The 27,536-nt window shown below is 46.9% G+C and overlaps 2 protein-coding genes across 8 annotated transcripts in view; one reads left to right on the forward strand and one right to left on the reverse strand.

The window, feature by feature from the left end:
- Positions 1 to 6,001, forward strand: part of LOC144108030 (inositol monophosphatase 3) — a 15,798-nt gene extending 9,797 nt beyond the window's left edge. The window contains exon 5 of the mRNA XM_077641307.1: positions 725 to 6,001. Within this exon, the coding sequence (XP_077497433.1) occupies positions 725 to 978 (254 nt within the window). The 3' untranslated portion in view covers positions 979 to 6,001. The remainder of the gene's footprint in view (positions 1 to 724) is intronic.
- LOC144108028 (protein-L-isoaspartate O-methyltransferase domain-containing protein 1-like) lies at positions 5,481 to 27,216 on the reverse strand. Of its 7 annotated transcripts, none has more exons than XM_077641304.1 (7): positions 27,078 to 27,216; positions 22,308 to 22,523; positions 21,253 to 21,411; positions 18,890 to 19,099; positions 15,971 to 16,082; positions 10,290 to 10,594; positions 5,481 to 9,281 (listed from the first exon to the last, which is right to left on the reverse strand). In XM_077641304.1, exons 2-7 carry the CDS (start codon positions 22,518 to 22,520, stop codon positions 9,183 to 9,185), a joined length of 1,098 nt encoding a protein of 365 aa, XP_077497430.1. In that variant the 5' UTR covers positions 22,521 to 22,523; positions 27,078 to 27,216; the 3' UTR covers positions 5,481 to 9,182. The 7 variants fall into 7 exon arrangements, with proteins under 7 accessions (XP_077497430.1, XP_077497429.1, XP_077497427.1 ...); XM_077641303.1 differs by having other exon boundaries at positions 5,481 to 9,284; XM_077641301.1 differs by having other exon boundaries at positions 5,481 to 9,314.
- Positions 27,217 to 27,536: the final 320 nt, after the last annotated feature.

Raw genomic sequence — 27,536 nt, forward strand, 5'->3', positions numbered from 1 at the left:
AAGGCTAAAGTGTCAGGATGAGTGAAGTATTTGAATTAAGCAAGCTCAAATTAACGAAGACCCACTGCATTCGAACATTTAATGCTTTAAGGACCAACTCTTGCAGCAGTACTAATTAGTTGAATGAAGCAAAACAGGTATGCAGGAGTCAAAGTCCCTGTACTACAGCTTTAACATTTGCTGAAAGAAAAACACTGCCAATGTTTGCAGCATGTAGAAAGGTCTTGCGAGCAACTCGCAGCACTTGTACTAATTGAACTTGAGCTGTGAGCACCATGAGCAACGCTTTTCAAATAATGAACACTAATATAATGTGGTTCTGGCATCATGTTACTTAGGAAAGCATAAATCATTTCAGGTTGCATGTGGTGCCTGTGTAAGCTGACTCCTCCTTTGCCGCCTGTCGTAGAGGTGCAACAAAACTTACGATGGCCACTGTCCATGTTGCCATGTGCCATCAGAGACAAAAGCTGCCAGGACACATGCAAAGTCTTCTGGGCGCATAGGTGTCATGTTTCTCAATGATCACTTCCTTTTCACCATTATACCATTACACTTTCACCTCCACAAAGTGCATAGTACATGAGCCGTCAATCTTTTGTTGCCAGTCACGTGTCTTGGAGAATTTTGGTCCCTGAAGGCGCCTAGGCTCCCTTTTTGGGGAATCGGCACTCTTGGGGATGTGACAAGCTTCCCCCTTTTCCCTCTTTCCCACATTGTCCAGGCTACAAGGTGTTACAGCTGGTGGAGGGCCACGCAGATGCCTACCTGCACAGCAGCGCCATCAAGAAGTGGGACGTGTGCGCGGGCAACGCTCTTCTGGCGTCGCTGGGCGGACGCATGACGGCGCTGGATGGCACGAACCTGGGCTACGGCCCCGAAAGTTCCCAGGTGCACCTGGGGGGTCTGCTGGCTGCCGTGCACAACCATGGGCGCATGGTCGACGCTGTGCACAAGGTGCGCCCCCCCAAGCACTGAGGGTCATGGTGGCAGACAGCTGGACTGTTGCCAGTCATTGACACAGTTGCCAACAAAGGAGTGAAACTAGTTGACCTAGAATGCAAGTGAGCGGGCTCAGTTAGCAGGGCCCTTAAGCACGCTTAAGATCCAGGGGCGGCTTTCACAGAGGTCTTCGCAAGGCGCGACCAGTTTTTAACGGAGCAACAAATAGCCACCACTAACGTCCTTTTCTAAATGGGCAGGTTTCCCTCCTAGCTGTAGGGCTGCACTCAAATTGGTTCTTACGTTGAGGAACCAAAAATAGTTCATGGATGCCAATCAGCCATAGCGATAGCCTGTAGTTATGTTTTGGCTACCTTTCTGGATTAATATGTTATTTAACTGTGAATCATTTATTGCGATAACCTTTTAGGAGTTGTGTGCAATCACTTTTCCAGATTGTGCATACAGTAAGCTTTGAAGAGCAGCAACTGTAAGCTCTCGAGCACATTTTCTGTCCGTTGACGGGTTGTGCAACTATCTTTCGCACTCCAAATTTTGCCAGAGCGAGTGCAAATTCTTTTTCTCCTGGAATGTGGGGCCTTCCCTAGGTTTTGTAGCTAGCAAAATTAAAAGGGCCTAGCTTAACAATACTGATCTGTGTGAAATACCAAAAAGTGGATGACCATGACGGTTAAGTGGCAAGATATTTCCAGCTTACATTGCATGTACACTGTGCTAGCTGGGACTGAGCAATCTGTGCTTTCCAATGTCACACTGCTTAAAGATTTCTTGTAGTCTCACTTTATATGAATTCGACACGTGGAGGGGTGCTGCAATATTCTCTCCGCCTCCTTGATGCAAACAGCAGCTGGGCATTTTGAAAACATCTTTAGCTTTCACTGCATGGTTTCTGAACTTCATGCTTTGTGTAAAGAAATGGCATGTGGCGACTCTAATAATGAGAGCAATACATTCTGCCACTTGGTCATGTTCCAACTCTTCCTGGCATAGTAGTGACCTTACCTCACAAGGTGTTTTCTTGCATTATTAATTTGGGGTAATAATACATTCGTAGCGTCATTTTAAACACCAAGTCAAGCCTCATCGCAGGCTGTGCATGTGGTCTTGCCGAACTGATCTTTTTGCTGCCCATGGAAGAACTGTGACAACACCTAAACAGCTGCGGCCCATGTCACTGCCTGCTTAACTGCATCCTAAAGGAGCTGTAATATTTTGCATGTTTTAATGCAGGTTTTAAAATGTCTCTTTGAAAGCTGCCCTTGTTTGGATTATCGGTGCTGTTAGTGTCAGCTATAATATCTGCCGGTGCAGTTTTGACCTGCCGTTGTGGTAGGCCAAAAATCTGAGTACCAGTTTGAAAAAGGCATCACAATCATGTCGGCTCACTGGCTTGTGTTCTAGGTCACCTTAGTATAGCACCAGAGTGGTCAGCATTACATGGGACGTCTTACTGCAGCTGCTGTGCGAACTCATCCAGTCGAAGGTTCTACTGAGAAAGTGCTGCAATGTGACTCGCTGATGCTGGCCCCCTTTAAGCTGTTCTTGTCTAGTCTGTAGTGGTTGCGTATTTTGATGGTTGATAGTTTATTCGTCAAGAGCCAATGCCAAGTCGTCTATTTGCTGAGGGTATTGTCTTGCTTTATTGCTTTTGCAAGCTGAAGGATTGTGATGTAGTTAAGATCTGGCTTTAGCTTCTGTTGACTTCATGGAGGGTTGGAGGTCGAACCGTCAATTTTCAGGCAAAGGAAACGGAAGACAGTGATGCATGCCACGTAATGGACGTGGCAGTAATGTGCCGTAAAAGCCCATAAATAATTTATGTTGGATTAACGTAGATTTAGGTAAGCTTAAATGGTCTACTACTCTTTAATGTGAGGACCTGAGTTTCTTAGCTGTACCACAGCCAGAGTTTTCTTAACTGGAATTGGGTGGCTCAGGTGTCATCACTTTTTCGTATGATTACAGTGTCTGAACAGGTATGCAATATATAACAATTATACATAAATCAGCAGTAGCACTGTGGCATTTGCTAGTGTTTTTCATTGTTAATATATTCCGAAATGCTCAATAACACCAGTGCATTAGTATTGGCTGTGCAGAGCAGCTTACATACTTAATGTGTGCTCATTTTTGTCTGCAAGCATCAGTGGCAGTGTTTTTTTTTTGTTTTTTTTTTCATCAGGGTAGACTGTGTGCAAGGTGTGAAGGTTGGTTGTTGTGTTGGCATCATTTAGCATGTGCCAAGTCGTTGTGTTAATGGGTGAAGGAAGCCAGTGGAAAAGGATATAATTTATATAGCACTGACCGTATCTCAGGAGTGCCACTTTACCATGATATTTTCCCTTTCATGTGCCCCTGCCTCCGTAGTAGTACCTCAGGACGTTTCATTTTAGAAAGTTTTGCCCAGTATCAGCTTGTGGTCTCTTTTGCTTTTGATTGGATTGTGTTGAGCCTAACACTTCCGTTCAGTTTATTGAAGCGAAAAACGCACTATTGCAATGATTTAATCTGTGTGCATTGCATAGCAGCAGCATTAATTTGAACAAGTGTTTGGCACACCTGACGAGTTCTTTAGAGAAACTGTACATAAAACTTGCATATGTTGCATTTTTTTTACTACATGTACAGTAGATGTTTAGTATGGAATAAAAAGTTTTGTTTGTATTAGAATGGGTCCTCTATTATTTTAAATGAGCAGATGTCACCACTACTGGCATAATGTTGAAATGACTAGTATAAGCTCAGCTGCATAAAATTCTTTCTTTCAAACTCTTGCACCTATCTCTGTTCAGGCTGAGTCTGAAAGTTATTTTATTTGCCAAAAAGCTTGCAGTAGACATAGCCACTCCGTTTTTTGCGTCTCAATGGTCGATTATGCGATACCAAACTTTATGCATTAATGCATTTGGCCGTTAACAGGAAATAAACAAGAAGTTGATGTTGTAGGGAGTTGGAGGCTGTGGGAAGCTGAAACAGTGACTGCTTTCGCTTTGTTATTGACCCCGATGCTGCGCTCGCCAGGTAGCCTCGGTTGCTTTTCAGCAGATTAATCTGGCTGAACACGATATTTAAGGGGCATTCACATGGAGGACACTGGCGCAATCAGATGTGCAGGGCATCTCTTCTCGAGAGTGATGCAGCCACGGGCACCCTGAGAAATGTCGGCTGCAAACCAGCCTTGATGCTCATGTCATCCGATGCTTGAAACTAGCAAAAAGTAGGCCAGTTTGCACCATTTTCATCTAAAGCATTTAGCTTTGGAAATGGAAAATGGACATGTAGTGCTAGGTATATACATTCTTAACAGGGCAAGGTGCAGGTAAGTTCTCAAGTGAAAAGTGAACCCAAAACACAGAACTGGCTCTGCCTCACTTTAGTACTAAGAGTAGCTAATTTTCACTTATTAACGCAACAGTTTTAAAAGTCCTGTTCTCCAGAAAATTCGGTGTCGGTGTTGTGAGCGAAAAATCACAGGCATGGCTCTGGCAGGTGGGTCTCGTGACATTGCGGTGTCATCACAACCTGCCCGCCAGATAGTGAGCAAAATTTGCCACCGTGGTAGGTGGCAGATAAAATAATGGTTGGTCGCTCGGGAAGAGAAATAAGGGCCGCCCGCAGAAGACCCACCGCTGGGAGCACCCGTCATCGCAAGGCAGTGGCGCATCGCTTAACCGCTGCACCAGGAGGGTTATGAGGACTCCCAGGAATCCAGAAATGTAAAGTATAGAATGATATTCTGCATATAAGGGAACTAACCCACTATGCTATTGTATCCCAATTTTTTCAACCTAAAGTTCTAACCAAGGCTCTCACATTGACTTGTGAGAAAAGCATGTCGATATTGTAGGGCCCCAGCAGGCAATTAAATGCAACTGAAGCCAACTGCAGAGCTTTTGTTAGCAGCATGCAACTTGCACCTCTGTTAGCATGTTACAGCCTTGTGCAACAGTGAACCCCGGCATAAATATTTTGCTCAAGCCAACAATACGACTTCAGGAGACGTTGCTGGGCAGAGCACTAGTCATCAATTGGGAAATGCCAAATGAATATGCTAGAACTATACTATTGCATTGCTGTCGGAGAGTGATTCAGATTTTCCACCTAAATCACTGGCTACCTGCCCTAGAGCTTCACACTGGAGTAGAATGGCAATTGGCAAGTTCAGTTACATAATGTAATGTAACATGTAACACAATGTTACATGATAACAATGCTATCGAAGAGCCATGAAGCCCTCCAAAGCAAAGGATAGCATTGCTGTTGGTCATGCTACAATGATCTGCTTGCATAGTCAATGCACATGCCTTCATTCATTTTGAAGTAAACTCATGAGCATTGCAACAAAGCATTGCATTGGAACTATTTCCACATGCACCTCCGCATGACATCTGAGCACAAACTAGCGATGCATGAATTGATGGTTCAATATGGCTGAACCAAACAATTTTCTCCCATGTTTGTTGCACACACAACTTGCCACATTGGTAGCTTTCGCTAATATAGAAATAAAGACAAGCTTTATTTTTTATTCACAGTTTATTTCCACTTCTGGCTTTCAGCCATATTCTCTCTTGCCTTTGGAGACCACCAAGTGGCCAGATCTGTTTTTGGCCACTAACTAAAATGGGCAAGAGAGAAAGGGACAAGAAAAAAATGAAGTGGCGACCTCTGGCAACAAATGGGAGCAACTTGGCTCCCAATCATGCATGACCCATCTAGTTTTGGCCACGCATTACAGACATCTGCAGAGATCCTGGCCAAGGTAGACGCACATCCTGCGCTCCATTTCAAACTTGGCATTGCCATACCACCGCAAAGGCTGCACTTTGTTCCTTTACAGCTGGACATCTTCTCTCGTGATGAAGCCGCTAATGGCATGACAAACGGAAGCATGTGATGACAACATACGCCCAAACAGCATTCGATATAATAAAGGGAACGCCATAGCTTAAACTCGAAAGCCAAAATTAAATCTACTTGTGTACTTGTGCTACAACAATGGTAATGAGCACTTGCAGCAAAAAAAAAGAAAAAAGAATTCAGCACACTTCAGCAAAGGAGTTTTAAAGTCGCACTTGTGTTCCGTGCTGGACCATACTGTACTTTCGCTTTTAAGCAATTTTTTTTTACTCCAGCTGTGACTTATCAAGATAGGCCACAGAATAGCAACTGAACTGATGCTTTCTTTTTTTTTTTTTTTACACAATTCAGAGGAACCCCAATCCTCTGACACTCCCAATGATATACAAACATGAATACAAAAACAAAAACAAGCACCCCCACATCTCTGCAACTTAAATGGTCACTGAGGAGAACCCTATGAAAATTTTTTTGTTAGCAATATCTGATAGTTGGGCATTTTATGGCTTTGTTGACGCTTGTCCGGGAGAGAAAGATGCATTTATTTCAAAGAAATTTGGATTCGAAGTTGAAAAATTTTTTCCCACCGCTCCGATTCAAACTCGAGAACTCTTATGACGACACGGAGAACTCTTATGACGACACAGAATGGAGTGACGTGAAACGTGACGTAAACGGAGACTCCGCGATTTCTGGCGGCTAGCGGTGCGGTCTAGCAGCTGCCGAAATGAAAGCTACCGCCGCCGCACGTTGAAGGCATCTATCGGGGGTCGCCACCGTCGCTTCGTTTACGTTTGCACCGGCGTCTTGCCAGTGTTACGATGGATCCCGTTCCCGAACCCGACGACGTAGTTCTCGCAAGAACTCTGGCCTGCATTTCAGTGACCTCAGCCCCACAGAGCGTGTGATGCTTTTGAGGGAGCACGGTTAGGTTATGCGCCGGCGGGTGGTTTCCCCCTTCCTCAGAGAGCAGCCGTTGCAAACTAAATATCATAACCCCAGTGCGGGGAGTCGCGAGGGGTGCGTTGCGCTTATCAGAGGCTGGCCAAGGCTTTGGGGCCAATGGATTGTGATTCCTTGAACAGAGCGGTTGCACGGCGCAGCAGGCCGCGTCGAGGTCTCCCACGGTTGCATGGGCCAAGTTATTTATTTTTTGCCACAAAAAAGAAATGTGTGCTCGAGGGCGGTCGCGTTTAAAGTCGGCGGCTTGAAACCAAAGCCGGCGCACGACGCTTCAACGGCTTCCGCTTGATCCAACGGGTCCACTGGATCTGGCTCTCTCACCAACTTGCATGTACCTTCAGATATGTACTGTGAATGGATTAAAATAGCCGAGCTCGAAAAGAACAGCTCCGCCGAACTGCCGCAGCTATTGAATACAACGCGCACCTTGCCGCGGAGCCAAATCAGTCTGGCCGGGCCGGCGGCGGCGGGCGCACTCGGCGCGAAATAGATACATGCTCCGATCTCCCCGCCAATGCGGTCAGAGTGCGCCGAAGCCGCCGAACGCGTCGGCGGTCAAGCGCAGTTGGAGTATAGAGGGTCTCGCTTTGACCGATGTGACTTCGCCGTGCAGGGCGCGCGCGCGCGCGCCTCGCCGCAGCATAAACGCTGCCTTAACAGAGCCTGCGCTTAACCGCTAACCAACGTATTCAGTGGCGGCATCCATGGGAGCCACTGAAACCCCCCGCCCACGCACTAAATAAAAGAAAAGAAGTCCGGTGCCGAGGTTCGGAATCGAACCAGGGCCTTCGGCGTTTGAGGCGGAAACGCTACCGCTCCGCTACGACGGCTCAAGATACAGCCGTCAATAAAGGCGCATCTAGTGAATGCACTCTTCTGATGCAGAAATCTCCACGCTTTCGCTAGGTATATCCTGGCCTAACAGAGCTAGGCCTTCAGCAATTTTTCTGAACTGCCTTGTACCTTGTCTCCCGTCCCTAATAAACGATTTCCGTTAAGTAGTTTGAAGTTGACTGGCACAGCCGGGAATGTTTCGCCGGGCAAGCGTGCGAATACACAAGTGCTGCCTTGTACGATCACCGACCATCATGCCATCATAGCTTTTCATCGACCGTGACGATCATCTGACAAGCCTTAACAGGCTCCTTCAAAGGTTAACTAGCACTTGAAGCGGCACTTAGAGTTCCTCTGCTGTTCGGCACTTGTAAATCGAAGCGCGTCAAAAACAAAACCACAGGGCACGAAAAGCTCATAGACGCGAAGCGCCATAAAAAATCGAAACTCTCCTGGCCGCCTGTGGCGCCGCCAAGCATCCGTTTTCTTTGCTTCCAACATTCAGGTTGTCTTTTGCCTGCCTTTCTTGTGTGATAAAAGTGCACTATTGGTTTTAAAACAAAACTTACTTCAATACTGATCTGCGCAACCTTCTTTTGTCGGCCTCAGAGATTCGCGATACCCAAGTAGGATGGAAAATTCCTCCAAGGTGGCGTCTCTTGTCCTATGGCGTCACCACGCTTGTACTTGCGAGATTGGCCTGTGGTGGTGGTACCTGTATTTTGGTTCTTGCTATTTTCTACCTTACAAGAGCTTTGTTTTCAGTAAGAGTGGCGTTTTTGTGATCAGGAGCTGGTATTCTATCGATACAAGCCAACTTCGATTTCTCCTCAGTGTCCCTTTAAGGAGCTTTAGATTATCTGTCAACCGTACATTCAGGACAAACAGTGCTTTGAAGCAAAAACGAAGAACAAGTGATCATGCTACCTTTCAGGCCACTAAAACATTTGTTCCTCAGGCAAAGAAAAGATGTACTTTTCGTGCTTATGAATGTCACACTGTTAATATAGAAACCGCAGAGCTTTAGAGCAGTGACTTGTCAAGTACAGCACACAACACAGGGTACACTTCCATTTCAAACTGTATGCTCATTTGCAGGTCTCTCATTCTCGTAAGGTACAGTAGGATAAAGAACATGTGTATGTCATCTAAAAAACTGCCGGCATCTAAAACTCTCATTAAAATCGACCTGCTATGCACAAAATGTGTCGCACTTCACATGGCTGCAGTGTAGGGGCAACCTGACCAATGGCCACCACACAAAACAGCAGTGCCCTTAATTCAAAATGCCTACAATGCAGGCTTGGGGGGGAAAAAAAAAGCCAAAATCTTTCACAGCTGACACTTCCAACATCTCGGGCTTGAAGAGTGGCCCAAAGAGACAGGAAATCACTGTGCCACCACGAAATAAGTTCCTCAGAACTCTCAACCGTCTCGACCAACAAATTCGCACAGTGTTCCCAAGAAAACGGGAGACGAGTAGTCGCAGGAACCAAAGTACTTGTGCTGTTTCCCCTGCCCCTGTGACGTGTCGAAGGCTGCGATGGTTGGTTCGCAACCGATCAGAGCTGTCGGCCAAAATTCAGGTATGTCTTGAGCCGTGGCGGCAGCGGCAGCTCGAGGATCCGCTGACGCAACTGGGGAGGAGGAGGAGGCTGCTCCTGCTGCCGAAAACAAGAACGACTTGGCAACCACTGTGAAATCCAAGCAAACATGAATTCACGGGTGATGCATCTTAGGGCTAACATTCTTGTCACTAAGCCAGCGTGCCAAGAAATGAGCAAAACTTGTTGAACCTGCAGTGGGCTTCTCTGATTTTGTCCTAGAATCCTTGCCGACTCCTTGGGACTGCTGTCGAGTGTTTGATTGCTTTAGGCAGCTTGGAAGCACCACACGATTGAAAAGCTACCCGAAACACATCTGTTTCCCACCTCCTGCAGTCAGCAGAATGCTTACGCAGCAAACAGGTTTATATTCTAACAGCTTACGGATGCCAGTTGGCAGCTAAAAGTGACACTCCTCATGGGGAACCATTATCGAGTTAGACTCAGTGAGCTTGCGCATGCGGTTATGACAATAGTGAATGTTTAGACTTGACGAGAGCTCTGCTGTTGCTGTTTTAGAGATTTGTGTGGCTCTCTGGGGGGCTCTTTCTCGTTTCTTTGGTCTTTCTCCTTGAGTTAACTACACATGTGCCACTAAGCTTGCAGCACAGAGTATTTTCTTGTATTGTTAAGAATTTGTTTACTTCGTTTTCATCAAATGTCAGCATAACCCTGCTTGCAACATGCATTGAAAGCAACTGCAGCTGTCCACCCTAGTCTTCATTGCATGCCTTGCCTAGTGCTACTAAAACATGAAGCAATACCAGCTGTCCTGTGCATGGTTACTGCACACCAGAAGTACTTCACAAGCTCTGAACATATCGACTTCGTTTGTTGGCACATTATGGCGGGTACAATGTCAACTCACACTATGGCTGCAGTATAAGCTGGGCATTTTTACGCGCCAGTTGCCGTAAAAATGACTTTTACTGATTTTGGCTAGAAGTGGCCAGCTCAGCACAGAGAGGAGGGGTCAAAAGAGAGTTTGAGCTTTGAAGCTTACTGTGAGGCGTGGTTAACACGACCATGGTAGCAGTGTGAGTCGGGAGCCAAAAGTGTACCCACCGTGGCATGGTGCGGACAGACGTCGTCGAGGGCAACGCGCTTCCACAGGAGTGAGGACTCCCCGCCGGCCGACCGCTTGCGGTGTGGCTCGTCCCGGTCGCCCCCATCGCTGCTGCCACTGGAGGCCCTGGCCGAAGATGCAGCCAGCACAACGGCGGTGCTGCTGCTGCTGCCGCCGCTGCGCAGCCGCGGGTGGGAGCGCCGGTGCGGGGTCCGGGTAGGCTGCTCTCGGTCCAGCCGGGCGCGCAGCAGGCGCCGGATGGTGCCCCGGCTCAGCTCCTGCAGGCTGCTCGGCTGGTAGTCGGCTGTCCATGAAGGAGGAAAGAAGACGATAGCACAATCTTGGCCAGCCGCCACAGCGGCTCAGTTGCTACCACATTCAGCTGCTGAGCTTGAGGACACGGGATAAAATCTCAGCGGTATTTAAATGCACGCGAAATGCAAAAGGCACCCAGGTGCTGTGCAACCTCAGTGCAAAGAACGCCACGTGGCCTAAATTATTCTGCAGTTCTCCACTACGGCATTTCTTTCTCTCCATCTTGTTTCACTGCCACCGTCCTTCCCTCATGACATGCTTCAGGCTGAGAGTGAGTCAGCTACTGTGCCTTACCTCTCCTCATGACAAATTAAATTTTTTTTTTTCAATCGTAGCATGAGAGCAGCACAGTCTTCTCCTTGAATTTTTTTTACCTTGTAATTAACAATTGAGATCCCTACCCAAAGCCGGCACTGAAATCACTAATCTGGATGTGTTTATTAAGGTTCTTCATTTTGTTATCAAGAGACACAATAAACTGTGAAGCTATCTACCGTAAAAACCGGACTATAGGTCGGACCGGAATATAGGTCGACCCCCCCAACTAACCAATCCTAAAAATGAAAAAAATATTTTTCAATGGCAAAAGTACTGAAAGACACCCTTACCTTGAAACAAATGCGACTCAGCCGGTTGCACAATGGTGACAGTATTTATTTAAATGCTGCTTGCATGTGCACCTGGCTAAGTTTTTAACAGCATCGCACGACCATCGACCCGCGTGCTTGTCAGCACCTTATTAACGGCGCTGAGCGGCGAAACAAACGAGATACGCGCATGTGTACACATGCGCTTACTTTCGCTATTTCGCCGCTCCGTGCCGTGATGATAAGGTGCTGACAAACACGCGGGTCAATGGTTGCGCGATGCTGTTAAAAATTGGCCGGGTGTGCAGTACACAGAAGGACACAAAGTGCGCAAGCGCTACTCCGAATCAGAGTCGTCCGAACTAGAGTCCGATGACGAGTGCTTCTTGCTGCCCACGTCCCATAGAGCATCGTCCTCTGTGCCGTCCAGCGCGTTGCTTATGCAGCATTTTCTGAAAGACTTGTGCACCACCATCTCTTCGGGGAGAGATTTCCACGCCGACGACACCCAGCCACAAACAGTCGCAAGCGGTGGACGTCGCAGGCGGCCGGTGGGGGTAGTCGGGTTATCGCCCAGCATCCATTCATTATAGAGTTCGCGCACTCTATCTTTAAACGGCTTATTTAGCACAACGTCTAGTGGCTGCAGCACAGATGTCAATCCACCAGGGATGACCACGAGGTCCGTCTTGCCGTCGCACAGGGCCCGCTTTACGTTGGCTGTGAGGTGGCCTCGAAATGAGTCCAGAACGAGCATGTTCGCTCGCTCAAAGAGAGCACCAGATCGCCGCTTCCAGACGAGCCGGACCCACTCCAGCATCAACGATTCGTTCATAAAACCGTTTTCATTAACCCGGACGATGACGTCGCGTGGGAATTCCTCTTTCGGCAATGTTTTTCTTTTAAAAATGATGAAACGGGGCAGCTTCTTCCCATCAGCTGTACATGCGAGCATCACAGTGAACCGCGAGTGCTCGTTGCCCGTTGTTAGAAGCTTGATTTGCTGGGCTCCTTTCTCGGAAACAGTCCGGCTTGAGGGCATATCGAACTACACTGGCGTTTCGTCGGCGTTTCCTATCTGTCCCATCATGTAGTCGCGTTGCTGCCGAAGCGCAATTACATATCGCTGAAACTCGATTAGCTTGTCCTCGAATTCTTCGGGCAGTTTCTGGCACACAGAAGTACGGCGCCGTAATGCAAAGCCCTTCCTCTTCATGAAACGCCGCACCCAGGATGGCGAGCCCTTGAATTGCGCCCTCGTCAGTCCAGAGGCGCGTGCGATCTCTACCGCTTTAAAACGGATGGATTCAGCAGTCACAGGCAGCGATCTTGCACGAAGCGCCCGGACGAAATCCGCAACCTTGTTTTCCAGTTCTGGATACGCTGCAGTCCGCCCACGAAATGAAGTTTTCTTTTGGTTGCTGCAAGCAGCCAAAAGCTGCTTCTGCTTCCGCCAGTAGCGAATGCATTTTTCCGACACTTCAAATTCGCGCTGTGCCGCCAGGTTGCCGTTATCTTCCGCGTACTCGATCGCCTTTTTTTTGAAGGCGACGGTGAATTGCCGTCGGCTTCCGCTCATTTTTAAACAAAATGTGAAACAATGCAAACGCAAAATGACGGTGCTACAATGTCGCCACGCCACGCCGCGCTGCTGCTGATGTCGATGGCGGCTGTTTACTTCATCTGCCCATTGTTGCAAGACTTCTGTAGTTTTTCCGCCAATGTCCGGTATATAAGTCGAGGGTCGACTTGTCGCGATGGTTTTTTTAAAAAAAGTTCGACCTATATTCCGGTTTTACGGTACTTATTACTTCTCCTTTGTATTACATTGATTTGTGTATTCTCCTGTTTGTACATTACTTTAGTGTAATCCATTTATAACGATACCAGATATATAACGATACATCACTTATAACGATCAAATTCTTTAGATTTATCAATGCTCCCGGGAATTTCCCCTATGTAAAAATAAACCATATACAATGATACAATTATCGGCGAAATAACGAATACAACGATAGGATTCTGGCAGCCCGGATGGCATTTACCATGAAACCTTGTCTGAAAGTTTGATAAAAATAAATTACTTTGAAGTGAATGACCTAAAGACCAGCGTGGTGGGATCCGTGTGGGAGTGTCTGCGGCCTTGGGAAGCAGGAGCTATCGTCGTCACAATCACTGGAGGGGGGAGCTGACACAAATGTAGTTTCCGCCTGACACGGTGAGAATTTACCGTAAAAACTGGAATATAGGTCGAACTTTTCTTCAAAAAACCATGCCAAAAAGTAGACCCCCGTCTTGCATACCGGTCATTGGCGGAAAAACTACGGAAGTCTTGCAACAATGGCCGGCTGAAGTCAACAGCCTCCATCACCATCGCCATAAGCAGCAGCACGGCGTGGCGACGTTGTGGCACCTCCATTTTGTGTTTCCATTGTTGCAAAGCTATTTTGGTTAAAGGCTGCTTTCTCACATTTTGTTTCAAAATGAGCGGAACCCGACGGCAATTCACCATCACCTTCAAGAAAAACGCGACTGGCTACGCGGAAGCTCACTGCAACCTGGCGGCACAGCGCAAATTTGGAGTATATGTAAAGAGCATACGGTACTGGCGGAGGCAGAAGCTGCGTATTACAACTTGCAGCAACCAGAAGCAACATCATTCCGTGGGCGGACCGTAGCGTATCCAGAATTGGAAGGAAAAATTGCAGAGTTTGTCCGGGAGCTGCGTGCAAGATCGCTGCCTGTGAATGCCAAATGCATCCGCTTGAAAGCGGTAGAGATCACGGCACGCAGCGGCGAAAGAAGTGAGAGTAAGTGCGTGTGTACACATGCGCGTACCTCGTTTGTTTTCGCCGCTCCGTGCCGTGATGATAAGGTGCTGACAAGCACGAGGGTCTATGGGCGCACGATACTGTTAAAAAATTGGCCGGATGTATACATGAGCAGTGTTTAAATGAAAATAAATACTGTCACCATTGTGCAACCTGTTGAGTCGCATTTGATTCAAGGTAAGGGTGACTTGCATTTTCCATTGAAAAAGATTTTTTCATCTTTAGAACTGGTTAGCTGGGGGGGGTCGACCTATATTCCGGTCTGACCTGTCGTCCGGTTTTTACGGTACTTCTTTTTTTAAGCGTTCGCTTTCCTTGTGCATTCCCTTGTTTCGCGCTGTCTGCAGCACAGTTCTTAACAGAGCACCAAGATGCTATGCGCCGATAACATCGCGGGGTGTTCATCTTTTGACGGGCATTCCCGAGTGGGGGGTGGTGGTGGAAAGCGGTGGCTTGCTGGGCAAACTTCTTGGCAGAGCACCAAGACACTGTGCGCCCCTGAGAGGCGCACTGGTAGCGGTGGCTACATGCATGGGGTAATAGCTACACGCATGAGGGAATACCGTATTAACACGATTGTAAGTCGACCTATTTTTAAAGATTTAAAAAACAACCTCGAAGTTTTTTTTTTTTTCGGAGATGTGATTTCGGGGGGTCGACTTACAGTCGTGTAAATATGGTACGTGGGTGTGTTCATTTTGCTTTTTTTTTTTTGCCGGCCCAGATATAACGATAATCGGTTATAACGATCGAATTTTCCGGTTTTTCTCAACATCATTGTAAGTGGATTGCACCGTATTTCTGTTTTTCAATGTGTCACTTAAGAGATGTTTGTTTCTACTATATTTACTGCTTATGCTACTTGCACATGCCCTTCCTACCCCCCACCCCTCTATGTAATGTCCAAACATCAGAGTAAGATAAAAAAAAACACGTTACATTATAATGTACACAAACACTAAAGTTAATTTTAATTACAGCTCTAGTAGTATTAGTGCACGCACCTTTACACAGCTTGAGGGGGTCATGAGATAGAATGTCCCAAGCACAAGTACAGATTACTGCAACTAGATGCTTAGGCATCTATCTCCACTCTGTTCTGTTTACAATGTACCTTCTCTGTTTGAGGATTTCGCACGAAGCTATCTTAAGAGGCACGAAAAAACGCCCAAAAAGGGCCTGAATAGGCCATGCAGAGCATGTACAGAGGACATGTTAATCACACACATTGTCGCATATGTTACAGCATCGTTATGCAGCATTAGGAGAAACAATACTTGCCACAACACTCTAAATACAATATAAGGTGCCGCAGTAACATTATCTGCATGCAGCAGAACCTTGACACGAATCTCATGGGGTCGGAAAAAAATGTTCATATCACCCAAAATTTGTACACCAAAAAATAATCCGGAGAAATGCATTCACGCAAATTTATTTACAGTGATGGGATTTATTTACGGCTACACACCACCTCTCACAGTGAATACTATGTGGCTGCCAATCGCGGCATCAGTGATGTAGAGCATTCACTATGTGGCTGCCAATCGCGGCATCAGTCATGTACAGCATTCACTATGTGGCTGCCAATCGCGGCATCAGTCATGTACAGCCCGCGACCCTTAGCTTGGATGCTCGCTGTGCGTCCTGCGTGACTGGCAATTATGCTGCAGGCACTGCCTGGTGAGGGCAACACTTAGTGCCTCCGAAGCGGTCGCGGCCCTTGCATTCTTATCTCCGTAGCGGCATGGGAGAGTGTTCGGAATCCAAACATTGCACACAATGCACTTTACGCGGGGAATTTTATGAATTCCTACATAATACCGAAATTCGTATCATTTGTAAATGTGTCATGAAGACTCTGCGGAATACACCAATGAATGAAATAAGTGTACAGTCGGTGTTTAGGAGCAGGCAACATAAGCTGCAAAAAGAGGAACTCACGCAGCGTCACCTCAGGACAACCCTTCTGTGGAAGCACAAGGCTGGCGAACGACACGGGCAAGATGTTCTTCTCGAGCCACGCGTCCTCGCCTGAGCGCTTCACCTGCACCAACTAGCAGAGGCCAGGGAGGAGGGGTCATAGGTGCCACGACAGCAGGCACATCACAATCACCACTGAACAAAGTGCTACATTTACGTTGGTGGCAATGTAATACAGTCGAACCCGGATATATCAAATTCGACGGGGATCGGAAAATAGTTTGATATAGCGAAAATTCGATATACAGATATAGGCCAAAAAAGCACTCGCGATCATAAAAAATTGTGGCTTACCAATTGGAACAGCCGCGAATCACATAGCATGTGCACACAATATGAAAGCGCTTTATTTCACGGAAAAAAAATCACTAATTTTGGGCTGCTTTTTCCTCTGGGAAATGACGTTTAAAACACTAGTTTCAATCTTCTCGAGACTGTCTAGGTGCGAGAGCCCAGTGCCTTCCATTTCGCCGCAACAGCGCCGAATCAGGCTGAACGCTGACGCCAGTTCAGTGGCTGTGCACGGACGCGTTTCTTCGAAAACACAGTTGCCCTCGTTGTCGCTGGAATCGCTGTCTTGAACGCCAGCTATTCTGGCCACAATGTCCTCATCAGCGAGGTCGGCTACCGCTTGAACTTCGCTGTCAGCATTAATGAAATCATCAACAGTAACTTCGGGCGGGACGGCGCCGGAAAAATTGGACAAGTCGCGGAACGCGTCCTCCAAGCACTCATCGTCATCTAAAGCTTCCGGACATTCATCTCTGGCCACTTCAAGGCCTGCCTTGCCAAAACAGTTGGCTACTGTGGCCTGCTTCACGTCGCCCCAAGCGCCGGTAATTATCTGGATCGCGCCAAGCAGGTCAATCTTGAGATCGGTTCCCATGCGTAGGTTTATGAGGAGCCGTTGAATAAGTCACTTCCGATAGCCTACCTTGAATGCCTTTATGATACCCTGGTCGAGGGGCTGCAGTCTCGCTGTGGTGTTCGGCGGGAGAAACTTCAATTCGATGTGCTGCAGCTTGCAAGTTGTTTGATGGGCCGAACAGTTGTCTACCAGAAGGCAAACTCGGCGGCCCGACTTGCCCAACTCAGTGTCCCAAACCTGCAGCCATTCAACAAAAAGTTGACGTGTCATCCAGGCCTTCCTATTACAGCCGTAGCGGATGGGAAGCTGTTTACAGTTCTTGAAGCAGCGCGGTGACTTGCTCTTCCCGATCACGAATGGCCGTAGCTTGCACGAGCCGTCCATGTTGGCTGCAAGCAGCACCGACACACGCACTTTGCCCATTTTACCACCGTGGCATGTGGTTCCACGAAGAGCGAGTGTCTTATTCGGCAACATTTGCCAAAAGAGACCAGTTTCGTCTGCATTGAAGATTTCTGCAGGCAAAAACTTCTCAGTGATCTTCGGCCACTCCTCAGAAAGCCACTGCTGCATCTCCTGGCTGCTGACAGCCCCACTTTCGCCTGAAATGGCCTTTCCTACAAGGCCATGGCGGTTTTTAAACCATTGCAGCCATCTAGTGCCACCGCTAAAGTTCTCTTCGCCAAGAGCCGTAGCAAACCATTTGGCCTTTTTGATTAAGGTTGGGCCATCCACGGGAATATTTTTCGCTCGGATTTCAAGAAACCACGTGTAGAGTGCCTTCTCCACTTTGTCAAAAGCAGCAGGGCGCAAACGACACGCGCCCGAGCGACTTTCCTCACCTGCTTTAAGCTTGATGTCCTGCTTGTTTTTTAACAACGTACTTAAAGTACTCCGCGGAATGCCGAATGCGTCTGCCACGGAGGACTTCTCTTCTCCATTCTCGATACACCGGATTACTTCAAGCTTTCTTGCAAAGTCCAGATTCTTCCTCTTTTTTATGTCCGCGGATGCCATAGCTCACCAGATGACTGCAATCACACACGTTACACACGGCACGTTGAAACAGAGGTACACACAACACGCACGATGTGCAGATGGAGCAGTCCGAGCGAAGCCTGTTCGAGCGACAGTCAACGGGGCTGCGAAGGAACGACAAAGGGAAAAGAAAGGAGAGAGCGGGGAAAAAGATCGGCGGAATATGCCATCGAAGGCGCTATGTTCGTTTTTTGAGCCCTCTCTGGCTCTCTCGTCTCCCCTGGCCCACGAGCGACCGTGCCGACCCTTCACTCTCTCTCTCTCCCTTTTCCCAGGAAGCGTGGCATGGAAACGTCGCCGCGTCTCCATGCCGCGCACTCTCTTCGATGAGCTCCAATGCCATTGCCCAATGCACACGCCGGCGGTAGAGGCGGAGCGAGAGAGCTCGCGCCGGTGGGGCGCAAGAACGGGGGAAAGGCTCTGCGTCTCCGTCGCTAGGCGACGGCCGCGCATACGCAGAGGAGGAGCCTGCTGACTGACTCTGCGGAAAAGTTTACCTCTGAGGACCGGACACGAATGTCTTTGGGAAAAGCGCACCTTCCAGGGGCGCGGCACAGCGCGCCGTTCGATATATCGAATGTCCAACGAAAATGGAATTCGATATACTACGCAATTGTCCTATACTTTTACATAGTATTTTCAAGGGGGTAATCTGTGTGTTCGATATAGCCAATAATTCGAAATATGCGGGTTCGATATATCCGGGTTCGACTGTAACAGTAAAACAGCATAAGATACTCATCACACCATCATCTCTGTCATGAGGTTCTTCGCACTTTAGCCGGCAAACCAAGCAATCTTGAAAGTCAAGTGCGGCTTCTAAGCTATGTTTCATCTGAATACTTTCATGCAAAGTATCCACGTGTGTGCAGGAACTCATCAGCACAAAAATGTTCAGCCTGCAAAGTTTGTGTAACGAATTCTGAAAAGGACAAGGATGGGTGAACTCCCCCACAGGCACTGAGAACACAAACCTGGTCGTTGCAGGGCATGACGAGCATGCCGCCAATCTTGAGCAGGGCCTTGAGCACAGCCGCCTGCTCGGGCGGGCAGGAGGCCCCGCAGTAGATGCGGTCGTAGCGGCGGCCTCCCGCATCCAGTGTCAGGCAGTTGCCCACCACAAAGCGCGGCTCGCAAAAGTCGTGCTCCTCCAGCGCTTGACTTGAGCGCATGAACTGTGACACCTGGAAGGGAAAGGCAGCGAAGTGGGGAAGGGGTAGGGTCGACCAATCGCAGCTGGTGTAATAATAATAATTGTTTTTTTTGGGGGGAAAGGAAATGGCCCAGTATCTGTCTCATATATCGTTGGACATGTTGGACACCTGAACCGTAAGGGAAGGGATAAAGGAGGGAGTGAAAGAAGAAAGGAAGAGAGAGGTGCCGTAGTGGAGGGCTGCGGAATAATTTCGACCACCTCAGGATCTTTAGCATCTTTAACGTGCACTGACATCGCAAAGCACACGGGTGCCTTAGCGTTTTGCCTCCATAAAAACGCAGCCGCTGCGGTCGGGATCGAACCCAGGAACTCCGAGCGCCCTAACCACTACTGATCCGGAGTTCCCAGGTTCGAACCCGACCGCGGTGGCTGCGTTTTTATGGAGGCAAAACGCTAAGGAGCCCGTGTGCTGTGCGATGTCAGTGCACGTTAAAGATCCCCAGGTGGTCGAAATTATTCCAGAGCCCTCCACTACGGCACCTCTCTTCCTTTCTTCTTTCACTCCCTCCTTTATCCCTTCCCTTACGGTGCGGTTCAGGTGTCCAACGATATAGCCAATAGTATGACAGCAAAGTTGCTTATATGCAAGCTGGCATGTATTACATGGAACAGACTCATGCACAAGAAAACTGTGGTCAGGATGCATACTGGACATACCAGCCAGTTCAGGTTTCATTATCAAAAGCGCAAAAGAACCCGTTCTTTGGTGATCCGCCAAACATAACTACGTCGAAAAGGAGGCCAATAACTGCACACTTATCAGTCTAAGCACTTCGTACTTCCGCCTTATCTTTGAGATAAGAAGCATAATGACACCACACTCAATTCTGAACCTTGTGTGAGAAAGTAGAAAAGATTGAGCATGTGGCAAACAAAGCAAGCGCTTAAACACTTCAATGCAAAATAATTTATTTTTCTCATTACACGTGGGGATGACAAGTAAATGCCTAATAAATACTGAAGTCAGAACAGCATTCTCGATTAGTAAGAGCAAGCAAAGTAAATGAAATATGGCTATCAAATAAATGGCGTCAAATACCAACTTAAACCCTGAACATTTGCAGTTTTCAAAAACTAGAAAGAGAATGGCAGAAAGGACACTACAGTAGGATGCAACTAAAGAAAGAAGAGCAGTTTGTAAAAATGGCTTATTCCCATATTAGTACACTTCTGACCAATCGCAACAGTGAGCAAAATCAGCTTTTTAATGTTTGACTACATCAAACAAGCCATCAAAATTCTTGAACTTTCTCGTCTAGTGATCCGCTTCTGCTTTAGGTAACAAGAAAAGCTTTAACAACAGTCTACTTTTTGTCACTGAGGAATTCTGTGTGGTGGTCACAGCAGACTTTGGTTGTATCTGATTACAGCACTATCAAATACGATATTCTCCAGCTCATGAATTGGCATTAAGAAGTGGAGGCCGATGAAAGTGCACTGAAGTGGACATAATGGAAGCGAGCAAAAAGTTTTATCATGTTAAAATTTTTATCCACAAAGAAATTAAGATTTTGAAGGCACTTAGGGAAAGTTCAAATGATTATGCACTGTTGCGGCAGAGAGAACAACTGCCAAGCACACTACACTTATAATGAACATGACCATCACATGTCAATCGTTCGTTATATCCACATATCCGCAATAACAGGACTGGCCCTCAATGAACATGACCATCACACATCAATCGTTCGTTATATCCAGATACCTGCAATAACAGGACTGGCCCTTATATAAATTACAAGCGCAAGGTAAGACTATCATGGCGCGCTATCTAAGTGGTATTTGACAGTGGCCATCCAATCGGCCAAGTTTTGACGCTGGATGGTATGTTTTTGTGCATTGAAATGAACGGGACGATTGGCTCTGTGATTTTAGGCCTAGTACGTCACGTGATGAAAGGCTGCTTTCAATTAAGGGACGGGCGTACATCATTGAGAAGCAAATTTGTGCCACAAATATGGTAATATCTGTATTTTCTGTATCACACCGAAGCTGCGTGCAGGTGCAGTGGTGGCTGCCGTTTTCACTCACAGGAAACATTGCACACTGTCTTAGCTTGTCTTAGCTTGAGTCAGTTTCTGAGGCAAATAAGGTGCAAATAAGGCCCCGTCTCTTTCGCACCTTGAGGCGTGCATACTGCACAACATCTTCGTGCAGCTCCACGCCATGGTTGACGCCATGGGATCCAAGCAGCAAACCAGCAACAGTGCTCAGGTAGCCTGTCCCACTGCCGAGGTTGAGAAAGGACATGCCTGGACGTAGCTGTAGCGCCTCCAGAACCTGTCACAAAGTGCAGACAACTTTAAGGATTTCCAAGTCCGACATGAAGCCCCAGCACAAGGCTTTGCCCTAAATGCTCTTCAATTCATTGTACCTTGTGCGTGACACTGATAAAGAAAATACTGCATACTACATGAACACCAACACGCACGCATTAGAGCTCTCTGAATGCACCACGATGAGGGCCACGATTAAAACCACATCGGACACAACCACATAACAGGCTAACTAATGAGCTACAGTGGAGAAGGTGGCAGTGCTGCTACATTTGTCACTATCGGTTAGACTAAGCCGGTGACAAACTTTGGCTAGTTTTCTAAAGCTGACACTCCTCTAATGTTCAATGTAGAAACAAAATATCGTTTCCAGGAAAGGGAGGAATTAATGCCGACTGGTGCTCGAACAGGTCTCCGGACCACATAAAAGTAAACTGAGATATGCAGGTGTAACATCTACCTGCACTTGCCTAATGTCTCAACCATGCAACAAAAAAACATGCCTCCCATTTCCACTTCAGCTGCCAGCAGACAGGATTGTCACATTCAAGCCAAACCCACAACAGCAGCATAACTAGGCCTAATCGAACAATATAACTAAGCTGTCCAGATGAAAAGGATCAGGTTACAATACACACATTTCCTGTTATACCTCTAAACTATCCTTACATTACATAATTTTAATTTACTAAGACATGCCTATCTGATTATGTGGCAAGAAACAATGCAGCCAGGTTTGAACGTTTTCCAGCACACACAGAAAAACACTATTCTTTTGCAAAGTTCTAAAATTTCTCCCGGCAGCTTAAGCTGTTGTAAGACACTAATGGAATCACAGCTGACTGAAGATTTCTTTACTCCTACAAAGGGCACAATCAAAAATCACTAATCAGAACACACCTCAGAGTATATGCAGGGTGCTGATAGGTGCAAATTGCCTTGCTTCCAAGCAAGGTCTCTATAGGCGTTTTCTTTGCAGCCATCAGCATAGTAGTGTGCACGGTCGACGGCACGCAGCGCCCCCTCAACATCAGGGCTGCGGATGTAGTCCGCCTCGACCAAGTGGTCCACGAGCTCATCGTTGTCCTCACCCGCACTCACAGCGCCCCCCATGGCCTGCAGTCAGCAGCGGATAGCAGCACACAACCAAAATAAACCCACAGCAAATTCAAATGAACATACATTATTTGTATCAAGAAAATAGTGCAAACTAAAAGAACACAGACATCAGGTTGAAATGCTAATTTTGCATGCACCTCCTGTCCAGCAATGTACCGCTTGCAATCCTTTACATTCTAAATATTTATCAGTCGATTACCAACCTGCAGTAAAATTTTGCCACAGAGACGCAAGTTAATTTGGGCACCGTTCCCATGTTTCAAGCTCTCACAGGATGACGATGCATTGTCCCAGGGAAAAAAAAAAAAATTTTCTTGTGAAATGCTGTACGTAGGCTAGTGTGACATTTCAAGGTTGCACACAAGTCAGGTGGCCTACAAGTACACCAACTGGATCAAACTTGCAATCCAAGTTTCCCATGAACTCTACGAAACGACGAGAGCAGCAAAAAAGCATGAAACCAGCTGCAAGTGTAGGACCATTTTCAAAGGCAGCCGATAAGTAACACACCAGGTGAGATACGTTCATTTCACAAGAGACAATACCTTCCTGCCTCCTCACCTCTAGTCCACCAAACCTGCTGCTCCAACCTGTAGATTTTCGACTCTCTCTCTTAATTTTCTTGACTCACACAGCTGAATTGGCAATAGCAATTCTTGCAATAAAGCTGTTTATATACAGAAACACTTAATATTGGAAGATCAGACACGCTGCACCAATGCAAATTACCAAGAACATTTACTTCAGAGAACTTGCTATTGGGCTAGCTGGTTTCAGTCCATTCTTGATTTTCAAGGCATGAAAACCGTGTTTTGTCCCGTTTTTGTGCCTCAACAATATTCGCTTCAATTAGAAAAAAAGGAAAAGAAAACCTACCTGAACTCTTTATCTGCTCTCAATTTTGACGACACTACTACAGTGACCCTATTGCCACAAATTTGCCCACTCCCACACATAGCTAAGCCAAATGCCCATAGATGACAGCCCATTCACGAGAGCCTTCCCTCCCTGGCCCACATAATCCCTGTGGCTTAGGACCACCTGAACAATGCTTTAACTGGGTCTACAAAGTAAATTTTGGCTGAGTGTTTCCTTTGTAAAGATGCTAAGGCATTAGTATACTTAGATCACCATGTGGTTTTGCCTGCGGTGTCTGTTTCAACAATCCAGCAATGGCTGTAACATCAAAGATCGGTATAGGTCACATGAGGCATGAAGAAATCTGCAAAATAATTGCTGCTTCAGCATATTCATTCACTACAATGTTAAAGCCAGCCAGCCAGCCTGACTAATGAGCCACAATCACAGCGAAAGAAGTAATGATAATATTGCAGTTTTTTCATGTCTAATGTTAGCTATCCTGCTGTTTTGATATCACAGCCATTGTTTGGCTGTTGAAACAAGCGGCACCAGAGAAGAAATTCAATTACATATTTAGCAGCCATAGGCGAATAGTACATAGTGATGCATATAAGTTAATGTCTTACATATCACTGCAAAGAAGAAAACATGCAACCGTAATTTGGTGTCTAAATTCTTTTAACATAAATATGCTTAGATAAGATTCCCAGAAGTGCCACTCATTAACACCTTCACATAATCTAAGCTAACTCTGTTTGTTCCAGTTACATCATGTGAACAAAGGTGAATGTATCGGAAATTAGCACATAAAAAACCAAAGCAGAGAACGCCATAATGAACACTAATGGCTACAAGTGTTATGCTGCACTTCGCTCAGATGCCTGCAGTTAACCATTTTTTTTTTTGATGAATACATAACTTAATCACACACCGCAACACAGTGGCATGCAGTGGCAAGCCGTTGTTCCAAACACGAATGGCTCTCACAAGTTCAGAACAACCTTTGGTATTGGTATGAAGACAGAGAAAAAGAACTGTCAACTGCACAAGCAGCTTAGGTGAATTTATTTTGGTGAAGAATGCAGCCTGGCCTGACCTGTCCAGATACAAACAAAAGTTCTTTCCCATGGAGATTGCTCATGCATTGATGGCAGAAAGAAACAGTGCTGGAACTGGTAACGTTGCATACAGCTACAAATGTGGTGATCACCGTTGTGGGTGAAAAGCCTGGCTCACATGGAGCGCTGCTTTCCTGTGCTGTAACATGGTTACTGACAAACTATCCTGCACTACTAAGCATTGTATGCAGTAGGAGCTGGCACCATCCACATGCCCCAAAGGGGACAATGCCAGAAGTGAACTAATCTAATCAAGTAGAAGGCAAAATTGTTTTACCTCTGTCAATAAACAAATATGGCCTCTCTGTGACGGAGCTCATGGTTGTGGGATAATGCAATACATCAACGCAACACACAGTGCATGTTAAGAACCCATGAATATAGCACTCAATAAGAGTTGCAACGAATGACAGGACAGGATGGCCGCAGTGCTTTCTGGGCACACGGAGCCAAGCGGTGCTTTCGAAAACAAAAGGGAAAGGATTTTGCCATTCCGACCATCACACTCCAACCCGTGCTATCTGCCCTTGGCCCTTTATCACTTGCCCTTCACCCCGGTGACAACTTCTATGCTGTCATGCTTTCTGGCATAACATTTTTTTTTTCCTTCACTTCCTTACCTCCAAATTTTACCAGTGCAAAAAGTGACTGTCATGACAACAAAGCTTCAAAGAGATGTGCAGTGGCACAGTAGCTAATGCTGCCACTAAATTACTTTCAGTCCTTCCTGTGAACAGCACATTTCTGTTTTGCAGTTTAGTTATCTGCAGTTAGCCTGCCTGCCAGCAAAAAAGTGAAAGCGCCCAAAAGATAAAATGATGCCTTCAGATTGCAAAGAGCAGATTTGTGGAGGAGATTGCTGACTGCTAAAAAGGCAGAGCACATCACTTGTGTGTCCAGGAAGTGATGTGGCCACTGATGATGTGTTGTTGATGTGTTGTTGTGTTGAAGTGATGTGTTGTTGCAAGCCATACTGAGCATGACAGTACAACACAAGTGACCGAATACTATAGACACAGGCAAGCATGCTTGACAAGCGTTCTTGCTGCAATAAATAAAGCGCAGTAAGCATACTGTTACAGCGTGCCAAGAAAATACAGAAGATAGAGCACCTAACAGGCACCGAGCATCGGCTGCCTCCATGACGGCACTCCGACATACTGCTAGTTTCCAAACAAAAAGGTGGTCTATAGCCAACGCTACTAATGGCACTGAGCATAGTGAGATTAGCGCTTCTTTTTCAGATACTGCTGCAAAAACTTAATCAAAATTGGCAATGCAATGCGATTACATGCAATACATAGTAACAAAGCTTCCCCTAAAGGATGTGCCCAATTAGTAAGCTGCTCGGATGCAACATATTACACTAGTCTGCTGGACAGGTCATTCCAAAAGAAATCAAGCATGCAACAACTGCTGCTTACTTGCATTAGAACTACGGCAAAAACTTCAAGTGCAAAGCAACACTTAACGCTAAGTTGCAAACTTTAACAAATCAGGAACAATACAAACAAGCTGTAGCACTTATAACTAATTCAAAGCTATGCGGGCAGTTAACTGGGGGCATTGGATGACTTGGTCTTTCCTACATGACTGCCTCTGCTGCCTGACACACCACCTGTCATTTGTTACTGGCTGCTAAAACATAAAAAATCGCATATTTCCATCGTTTCTTCAGTTCGAATCCAAACAGCGCGACATGCTCTAACAAAATCAAGCACTTCCAAGGTTGTGAAATAATACTTCAGCAACATCTGTACATCAAGACAAAAATTTTGTCCATAATGCTGGTTCACGGCATTCAACAGCACTGCTTCAAACAAGTCTCTTACAGCAATGTCTTCCGCGTGCAGTGATTATACGCCTATTTCAGACCGCGAAAATGTCACATGCAACTCGTATCTCATTGTGAACAGGGCTCCTTCAGATAATCGGGCAAACGACGTATTCTGGACAGCGCATGCACCGAACGCAAATTTCATTTGCGCTGTACACACAAACACCGTGCAATACGTACGGACCAGTTACCGAGCATTCGCAAGAAAAAGTAATCCATCTGAGTATCAGAAACACACAGCGAGCCTATTAGCACGCGCCGAGCTTGGGCGCGAAGATAGGGGGACCAGAAGATAAGAGGCGCGATGCAACGCAGCCAGCGAAGTAAGAACGGAAGAATGCACTGCGCACTTCAAGCGCGCGTTGGCAGGCTACACGCGCTCGCTCCGATGGAGCATAACTCAAAACGCGTCGGCTCCAAACAGCTGTGGCGAATAAAGTACGAAACAAAACAATAACACGAGAAACCACCAGAGACGGTGGCAAGCGCGGCGGGACCCGTTGTACCGCTACATGACTCCAGTACAAACACGGCCTTGAATGAAAGTGGATAAGCCCGGAGTCTACCGCGCGTCAACGGCAGTTTTTCTCTCTTCAGTGAGTCACGCCGAAACAAAACGTCCGGCGTCGGTGATAGGCGATAAACAAGCAATTTCGTAACTCGACCCTAAGCCTCAACGACAAGGCGAGACGGTCAGCAGCGCGCCCGAGTCCGTGGCCGCCAACCAACACTTGCCCGAAAGTTGCGTGGAGAACAGTGGTTGTTGCTATGGCTCTCAGCTAACGACTGGCAGCAGCCCGGCGCTCAGACGATGATCCGCAGAAGCCTCCATCGTGTCGAAGAAGTCAAGAAAGCATATCGGTTTTTGCCACCCCCCTCTCTCTCTCTTCCTTGTTCCCAAGGCGCACTGAGCTGTAGTGAAGCAGCAGGGACGAATGCAGTCAGCTGGACGACGACTCGGCGATCGGCGGAGGTCGGAAACAGTTCGTTGCGACCGTTGGCACCGCTCCAAGCGTCTACCTCGCCGCACACCTCGTCTTTCCTTCCGCAAGTTTGTTTTTAGAAAGACGTTTCGATAACGGCATTACGCATACAACAGTGCATACAACTCCTCAGAGCGAACCCAGCTGCTGGCACACGAAAACAACACGGCCAGATGGCGTTTGCAAAGGAAAAACAAACTCTCTCCCTGAC

This window comes from Amblyomma americanum, chromosome 10 (genome assembly GCF_052857255.1).
Source record: "Amblyomma americanum isolate KBUSLIRL-KWMA chromosome 10, ASM5285725v1, whole genome shotgun sequence".
Classification (NCBI taxonomy): Eukaryota; Metazoa; Arthropoda; class Arachnida; order Ixodida; family Ixodidae; genus Amblyomma; species Amblyomma americanum.